This window comes from Meriones unguiculatus, chromosome 9 (genome assembly GCF_030254825.1).
Source record: "Meriones unguiculatus strain TT.TT164.6M chromosome 9, Bangor_MerUng_6.1, whole genome shotgun sequence".
NCBI lineage: Eukaryota > Metazoa > Chordata > Mammalia > Rodentia > Muridae > Meriones > Meriones unguiculatus.
In genome coordinates, this window is record NC_083357.1 from 67,497,263 (window position 1) to 67,506,850 (window position 9,588).

General features: G+C 45.1%; 1 protein-coding gene across 2 annotated transcripts in view; it reads right to left on the reverse strand.

Moving 5' to 3' along the window:
- Positions 1–6,343, reverse strand: part of Xpo7 (exportin 7) — an 88,071-nt gene extending 81,728 nt beyond the window's left edge. For both annotated transcript variants that reach the window (XM_060391426.1, XM_060391425.1), the window contains exon 1: positions 6,206–6,343. In XM_060391426.1, the coding sequence (XP_060247409.1) occupies positions 6,206–6,223 (18 nt within the window). In that variant the 5' untranslated portion in view covers positions 6,224–6,343. The remainder of the gene's footprint in view (positions 1–6,205) is intronic.
- Between the last annotated feature and the right edge of the window lie 3,245 nt (positions 6,344–9,588).

Sequence of the window (9,588 nt, forward strand, 5' to 3'; positions counted from 1 at the left end):
TCTTGCATTTAAAAAGAAAAAAAAAAAAGGCTACAAATGAGAGTGAATTACATTCTTCAGAGGTATTATAATGTAAGAAAAAGGTATTTTAGGGAGATGTTGACAAAACATAGCCTTTATTATCTATAATAATAATAACATTATTATTTTTATTTTCATTACAAATTCTTAACTCTACAATCCAGGCCTTTATTATCTCTCCAATTCACACAGAAAACCCTGAAGGAAGAACACTATATTGTGCATCCTTTCCTGAGGCCCCACAACAGAGCATAGAAGATGGCTTATGGTAGTAACTAAAAATCATTCTCAAGAATGTAAGACACAGTCCAACTTGGCTGCACATGCCTGTAATTTTAGCTATTTGGGAAGATGAGGCAGAATAATTCAAAATTTAAAAAGTAGGAGCTGAAGGTGTTTGTGGTGGGTCTCAACCTTTGATCACAGGGAGAAGGAGAGGCAGGGGGATCTCTGTGAGTTGGAGGACAGCCTGCTGTACAGAGCAAATTCCAGGACAGCCAGGGCTAAATAGAGAAACCTTGTCTTGAAAAACCAAACCAAACCAAAAACCAAGCTAACAACCTAAACCAAACCACAAAACCAACTGAGACAAAGACAGACAGATAGAGAGAGAGCAGGAGAAACTGTTAATGGGTTAAAAAATGTATATGGCTCTTGCAGAGGACCTGAGTTTGGCTCCCAGTACCATGTCAGCAAACTGACTACTGTCTATAACCATAGCTCCAGGGATATTCAATGCCTCTGTGGGCACCTGCACTTGCATTCATGAGTGAACGCGTACACGTGCAGACGCAGACACACACATACACTCTTTAAAAAAAACTTTTAAAACTAAAGTGCTGAGAATGTAATGAGCAATAAATCACTTGTCTGGCATATATGCAAACCCCAGGTTTCAAATTCTAGTACTGTGGGATCCAAAAAGGAATATAACTCATTACCTAAAAATTCATAACTGTCCAAGAACACATTTTGAGGAGGTCACAAAGAAGCCAAGAGAACTATTTGTAAAATAAAATAAAATTGTAAACTTAATAAAATATTGTGAAAAAATATACCTTAAAAGGATCAAAACCTTAAACCATAGTGCTAAGTCTTATGAATGATCTGAATTATGGGCAGAATTTTGTGTAGGCATATTTCCTCTTTCTCTCATTAGAGTCCTAACATAGCTTCAAAAATGAGTAAAAATACCCTATAAGCTGAATAACTACCGCCTTTCAAGTTGAAATCCTCATGTTACTTGGCCTGAGGTTGTGAAAGCATATTTAAAAATTAAATGACAGGATAGGAGTTATGGGGGGGGCAGGGTATAAGCAGGGGCAACAGGAAGGCTTCTGGGTGCTGACAATATTAATTTGGGAGCTGGTTACAAAGGAGTATTCATTTGATGAAGAAACTTCGTCAAGCTGAACAATGAAAATTTCTATACCTGTCCTTATGTAGATCATATTTCAGTAAGTTAGAAAAACAAAAACAAAGATGAGTCACACTGAGCAGACATCACTAGAGAGTTTAAGAAGTTAAGTTTGTGAAGAGGGAATAGTAGGTGAGGCTGGTGGTGAGGACAAGAGCTGATGAGGAACTAAAGCCTCACTCCAACAGAGAGCCTACAGGGGGCTGAGCCTATCAAAAAAGGTGCATTTGAAAGCAGAGTCTCTATCCACAGTCAAGCCTTGAAACTGCAGCCCCAGCTGATGGTGCAGATTGTAAACTAGACCCTGAACCAGGCAGGACCACTGAGACAAGCCACTCCCAGGCCCCTGACCTCGAAAAAATCTGTGAGATAACAAATGTCTGGCATTAAAATAAGAAAAAAAAATTCAGAACACTATCTTCTTTATACATATTGAAGGGAGCAAAGTAGCTGTACCTACAGAGAGATATTAGCTTATTGGTTTAAACAGGCTTCTCTCCCTTCTTGAAGGGCAAAGGTACAGTATCACTTTCAAAATCCGGGACCAGGACAGAAAATCCATGGAAGCTGCTTCCTGTAAGGTAAGATACAGATAGACAGCCGGGGGTGGTGACACACGCCTGCATGTGCAGAGCTCTTGAGTCAGAGGCAGGCTGATCTCTGTGAGTTTGAGGCCAGCCAGGACTATTACAGAGAAACCCTGTCTGGAATACAAATACAAAATACAAAAACAAAAACAAACAAACAAACAAAAAGATGTAGACAGCTATCTTGATGCTTCTACTACCTCAATCCAAATTAAAGATATCATCCTAGTCATATACTGTCTATTTTACTGCTTAAACGTTTGAATGGTACCACACGTAGATACATCTCTTAATTGATTGCAAGGCTCTTCTCACAAGAGGAAATCCAATAAATGTCAGAGCGAGCAAGGAAATATAAACAGGTGATTTTAGGATAGACATATTTGCCTGCCAAATATGTATGCAGAGTGGCATACTCCTGCAGTTCTGCCTTTTTAGGAGCCTGAAATGAGAAATCACTTGAACCTGGGAGTTCAAGGCCAGCCAGGACAACACAGGGGTAATCCCTTGACAAAAATAACTCACAGACCTTATTTTGTAAATGCACATTTGAGAAGGGTTTGGGGAAGGAAACCACACACATAATGTGTTCACGCTGTCTCCATCTGTGTGGCGGAAGCCTGCTTCTGATGCTTGTGCAAAGAGAGCATGGATCTAGCACTTCGCTTCAGGCTCCTGAGTCTTTCTCTTGCCGCATCTTTTGCACAGTAAACAGAAAGAATTTTGGTACCAACCTGTTTAATTGAAAAAGTTACTGAAGTTATTATTTATTTTTATGTAGAGTTCTCAAAATAGACTAACTGTGCCTATTTTTCCCTGCACATTTCAAAAACCTGAAGCAACAATCACACTTGGTATATAATCAGGCTACATTTTTGGACTCTGTTAAATTTTAACCTGCCAGCTGTAATGATTGTCCACAACTCCCTAGAGTTACACTGACAGTCAATATTTAATGACTGCACCTGAAATTTAAAACAAACTATGACTACTTTGCAAAGCCTTCCCTGTTAGTTATAAAGCAGAACTCAATAAACAACATGTCAACAAAACTCTAAATTATTCTTATTAAATTTATAAGCCTAACAATGTACACATTAAGCAAACCTATTTAATAGACAATTATAGTAGATTCCTTCCTTTTCTTTTCCAGTTCCTGTTGGCTAGTAAAGTTAGGAAGATCTTTCTTAATCTTTTCAATACAAATGGTCTGAGTTATTTTTATCTCTCTGCATTAACTGGCCAGTATGGGAAGATATGAATCGCCACATTATCTACCTACCCTACCCATCTATGCATCCATCCATTATGATTCTATAGTTTTAGGTCCTCTCCTCCATAAATGCTTTTTAACTACATTATTCAAAGTTAGATCACACCTTATAACCAAGAAAAACATTACATTAAGGCCACTCTTCTATAGACCCTTGACTGTGACAATAACAGGGCTTACAGACGAACCAAGTATTATAATTTTTCCATGACTAAAGTTTCATGGCACTTAAAATCTTCAATAAAACACAAGCTGAGTCGGGTGTGGTGGTGCACACCTATAATCCCAGCACTTGGGAGGTGAAGGAAGGAGGATCAGAAGTTCAAGGCCAACAGTGGCTACACCGGCTTCAGGTCAGATGGGGGCTCCTTTCACTCCTTACACACACACCCATATGAACTCCAAGCCCATACATACCTTTAAAAAATAATGTTTTTAAGACTTCAGAAGCTTAAGAAAATCTGACAATCACTTACTTGGCATTAAAAAAAAAATTGCTCACCCTAGTGGTTCTGGAAAAGTATAGACACTCAACTACAGAGCTGTACACATGCAGCTTCTGGGTCATTAGCTATGTGTGCAGGAAAGTGAAGGGGAATCCTCTTCAGTGTTTTGCTGCAGACTAGTCTTTAACCAACCTGTGTCTTCTTCATGGGAAGGTTTTATATTAAAATACCACCATATAGGGTCTAAAAAGCCAATACTAATTACTCTTAGCTTGGTGGCTTAATAAACAAAACTCAGCATGTCCTAGCACTCCAAGTTAATTCAGAGCAATACATTACGGCTTTAAGTAAATGTGCTTCCCTTCGTTTGGAGAAGTTGAAGTACTTCAGTGTACTTATTTTTGGGGCAAAAAGGCCATGAAGGTGGCTTTGATGCATTTTGACATTCTAATGAGGAATGGTAAGAGCATTGCTTAAAAATTTACTGGACTGGAGGACTGTGAAGAAGATACTTCTTGAGAGGAGGCAGAACCTGTAGTGTACACTCATTTAAAAATTAAAAGATTTATCCTACGTACATGAGTAATTGCATGTATATGTGTGCCACGTGTGTACCTGATGCCTGTGACGGTCAGGTGTCTGATCCCCTGGATTTGGAGCTCTGTACAGTTGTGAGTCATCACATGAGTGCTGGGAGCCAACTCTTCCACCCCCTCTCTATAGACATACACATAAATACACACACACACACACACATACATACATACATATATACACACACACTCACTTAGACACACATTCATTCTTTAAAGTGATGACTTCCCTTGCATTAGATCTGTTCTCAAGGCCCTGGGTTTGATTCCCTAGCACAAACTAGAAAGTTCTGGAATACTCACTGCATATTTTCCTCCCTTAGGAGAGACTGAACTCAAAAAACAAAACAAAACAAAACACCCAAAAAACCTTTGGTTCACCTGGGTTTACTTTAAGCACATCTCATAGCAGTTTTGTGCTTTGACTCTGTTCCTTTAAGTGCAAGAAGTAATTCTGCACTACTTTTTTTTAAGATGCAAGATGCAAAAATTAAAAGAAAATTCATGAATACCTTCATGACCTTAAAGAAGAAAGTTACTACTGTACCTTCTACACTATTATTATCATCACTCGGCCATGTTTTACTGCTCCTTCTGAATTAGGCCACCATACTGCTTCAGAACACAAATCTTGTGGTCTTCCATTTGTGGTTAAGTTTTGCGATATAATTCTACCCTGATAAGTCCCTCCCACTCCAGAGTGCAACTCCACCAATCTCAGGCCTTGGAAGTGAGTCTTTAATCAGTCTCTTCTCTGCCAAAGAAACGACTAGAAGTCTCACCATTCCACTTTCTTTGAACATACTCCGAATAAGATTACTCTTTGAACTTGGGAAAAGATGCCACACAGTATGCAAAAGAAAGGCGACTCTGCTCTCTAATCTTTACTTCCCATAACCCCAAACCTGTGGGGTTTGTTACCTAGAAAATCCGAAGGTTCCTGACAATGAATTTGCACCGGTAACTGTCATAGAGTTTCAGAAGGCCCCGATAGCAAAAACTTTACCTACTTTGCAAGAAACAGCTTGCCCTTGCTCCAGTTACTACTGGGTTAGGTGTGGGTTACATTCCCCCACTCCTCAGGCCTGTGTTGTATCTATAAGGAAAAAGTGGCTTGGCCCCAAAGCACCCCCGGTTCATCTCCGGAGCAGGACCAAGACCCTCTAGAGAGCTGTCTGCACCCAACTCTGCAGCTCTGGTTTCAGACACACCCCCCTCCACCCCGTGTTTCACCGGAGGTGTAGGCGCCCAACTCCTAGGCTGTGGCAAGGGGGACGCGAGGGGAGGCGGGCCAAGGCCTCAGCTCCCATTTTGGAGGACGGGGTGTTCGGGCCTCCTGGCTGTGCCAATGGAAAGTGGGAGCGAAGGGCGCTTCGGAGCTGGGGTGGAGGGCCGGACAGGGGTGGGGGGTCTCTCGGATTCGGGGGCGTGAGGAGGGAGGCGACAAGAAAGACTCGGGAAGCGGGGTTCGCGTGGTGAGGCTCTCTTTTTGTTAATCACAGAGGGCCGGCGGTGTGACCTGGGGGGGCCCTCAGGACAGTCAGTGAGGGGTTCTCTCTCTCCGGGGCTGGAGGGGCCCCCAAGGGCTGCGTGGAGGCCTCGGGCCGCGGCTGTGCGCGCCGGCTGACCAGTCTGCCCTTCCGGCGCCTCGCGTGAGGCGTGGGGCCGGGTGGGAGGGGATGGAGGAGGCCCCCGGTCCGGGAGGCGGGAAAGGCCCCGCGCTGCGGGACGGGCGGCGGCTCGATGGCTCCCAGCGGCCGCGACGCGGCCTGTCGGGCCCCGGGCGGGCTCGAGCCCCGGGGCCCGCGTGAGCCCCGCACTCGGAGGCCCCGCTCCCGCGGCCGCCCCCTCCCACGGCGCTCGCTCACCTGCACATGATCCGCCATTTTGCTCCATTCATGCTCCTCTCAGGCCCCCCCTCCCCCCCAGCGCGCACCTCGGCCGGGGCCGCCGCCGCCGCTGCCGCCGTCGTCGCCGCTGCGCCTGCGCACGGGGTGCTCGGCGCTCTACGCTCGTGGCGTAGCGCGGCTCGGCTGCGCAGGCCCCGGCCGGCCGGCCTGGGTTGGAGAATGCGCAGCGTGGCTGGGACGGCGTAGAGGCGCGGGCAACGTCAGCGGCCCGGAGACGCCGGGTGGGAGGAAGCGGAGGGCCGGGGAAGCGCAAGGGAGGGGAGCTGGGGGAACAAAGCTTTGTTTACATGGGTTTTAAAGGGGCCGCGCTCGATCTCACGCGCGAGCGGGCGCCGCGTGGAATTAGACCATGCTGCCTGGGGCTCCGTGCGCTGTCAGAGCTCCACCTTGCAACCGGGGCATCGCCAGTCCACGTGCTTGCCTCTGGACGTCCCTGCCCTAGGGCCAAAGACCTCCCACCTGGGGTACCTGCACCATCCATGATTTCCCAGGACACTGTTCTTAACTGGGCCGCGTTTGTGTTTGTATTTTTCTAGCCTATTCTCCTGGACCAGGGTCATTGTTTTATGATCCAAGCTTCTCCAGCAACCCCAGTAGCAATTGCCTTTATTATTATTATTATTATTATTATTATTGTCTTTTCCTCCTCCATAAATAGCCATGGATATAGCCGCTAAATACTGATGATCAAAAATGTAACCAGCCCGCCGTTTAATCTTCCGAAATCGATTGCTATTTTGACCAGTGCTACAGTCAGCCCCTAGAAGGGGTCAGGTGCTGGGAGAGGTGTTCAGCTGCTATCCTTCTTGGGTCTGGTGAGGTCAATATCTGCACGCCGAGTCCGAGTCTCCATCAACAATTTTCTGTGCTAGATAATGTCGATTCCTATTTTCCCACTGGCTTCCATTCCATTCCGGCTTGTAGTCAAGGCTCCTGGATTAAATCATCAGGATTTCGACATAGTTATTTTAAATTTGCTAACAGGGCTAAATCTGCCTTGTTATTGGGGCTGTGGCTTGAGGTGCAAATGAGAGTGTCAGTGAGGCCTACAGTAATTCTGTATCGGATATACTAGGCTGGTTTTCAGCAGTCACCTCGAGCTCTGTCTCCCTCATGGTGTGTCTTCTAGTTCGCAAAGGCAGGACAAGTAGGAACTACATTACCCAGACTTCCTTGTAACTGGGGTTCTGCTTGCAAAATCGGCTCAGTGAAAAGAGACTGACTCAGAAGATTTAGGAGGCAGAAGTAAGGCAGAGCTTTCAACTGTTGTTTCTGGCAAGCTTTCCGTGTTAATCTTTCAGGTTCTCACCCTCTTTCTCCAACCTTCCAGTGGCCAGTCATCACTCCCATGACTATAGAGGCAAGGGAGTGTGGAGGAGGGGGTGGCGTCGTGGGATTCCTGACTTTGCGTTGCACTTCAGTTGTAGATTCTTGGTGTCCCAGTGGCAGTGACATTCTTTGGCTTCCCTACTTGACTGATCGATTGGGTAGCTTTTTGGTAGGCTAGACTACTCAAATCTTTGTTCACTATCTCCTGATACATTTGCTTCTCCCTTTCTCTTATCCTTCTAATGGTATCTCACCTAATTCACCCAGTTTCTCAAAATAAACTCAGGAATGATCTTGATCATTCAGCCTCGTTTGTCCTCCACAGCCTTCACCTTCATGTCCAATTGAATATGTATCTAACACACACCCCACTTGATTGCTGCTGTCCTTCTGATATCCTGGTCCAAGACTTTTACATTTTTTCTAAAGCCTGTTTTGATTCCTGTTACAGTTTCCCTTCTTCCTGTATTTCTTCTGGTAGTTCAATCTCCTTACCTCTGCAAAATTAACCCCATAATACAGATAATTTATACGCTGGTTTAAAGTCCTTAAGAAGAATTATTGAATATATGTCACATGGTCTGACCTCATCTCTTTTATACTCCTTCTCCCTCATTTCTACTACCTCCCTCATTTCTGGCTCAGTTCTGGCCTTCTTGCTCTTGCAATTAATTACTTGGTCCCTTGCCTGGTCCAAGGTGCCAAGAATGGAACCCTGTCTTTTCTTAGTGCAATATGTCTCCCTTATCTTTGGAGGATACATTGCCTGAAACTACATAATAGGAAACATCTATATGCTGTTTTCCCCAGCCACAGTAAGAGATGAATAATATTAGATAATAAAATAGAACAATGAAAATGTGCATTACACTTTTTTAAAAAACAAATGCTTGCTTCTGGAGAGTTCCATTAGCATTTTATCGTTTATGAAACCATGAACATAGAAGGACCATTGCACTTACTTAATGGAGAAAGGGCAGGGGCTAGCAACAAATTCAGGGGTGTATACTGTCCTATTCTTCACAGTCAGGTACCAAATCTGTTCTCATCCTCATTTCTTTGCCCAATCTCCCATCCTTTCTTGTACACATCTCTCTGTCCATTTTAAAACTTTCTCTTGTGTGCCCAGAGCTGCCCATTGGATAACTGCCCCCACCTAGAAGATCTTTTGAAGTTACCTAAGCCCCGAGTGAGGAAGCCAAGGGCCAGCCCAAACCCTATCTGTCCCCAAGTATGAACCATGGGAATTCTTTCCTTTGGGACACTTTTGCTTTAGGTGTCTGGAGACCCTAAAGTGTCTGGAGACCCTAAAGTCCTCTGATTCTCTGCACCTCTGCTGTACCTGGGACCAGCATCCTGATTCCTGCTCACGTGCTTTGATTCCTGCTCACGTGCTTCTCCAGAGGCCAAGCAGAACGTACTGTGGTTAGTGCTTCCACTTCAGGATTCCCATCCCGGCTGGGTGAAGCCGAGCTTGATGGGAGACATGTGTTCTTCTTAGTAGACTTCACCTCCTTACCTCTTTCAGACTATGGCTGTGGGAAGAGTACCTCTTCAGCTTCTACAGGCCAGAGATGGGATGGGGGTGCCTGGAATGTGTGGTGGGTTAGGTTTTAAAAGTTTCCAAGAAATCTGGTAAACTCGGGTGCCCCCCTGTGGTTCTGAGTGGTATGTATCCAGTTTGCCTTCAGGTTGGAAGGTGAGCAGGGTGGTTGAGAAAGAAACCATCCTTTGCACTCTTGTGAGGCATGTGCTAACCCACTCCCCAGAAGTGTCAAACCAGAGCCATCCAATAAGAAGCTGTCTTCGAGCCGGTCGTGGTGGTGCATGCCTGTAATCCCAGCAGAGGCAGGTGAATTGCTATGAGTTCAAGGCTAGCTTGGACTACAGAGCTGTCCAGGACAGCCAAGGCTACACAGAAACCCTGTCTTAAAAAAAAAAATGTGTATTCTGTTGTGGGTTGTTTTGCTTTTGATGGTTTCAGAAGACACAAGTCTTACTGACTAGTCAGC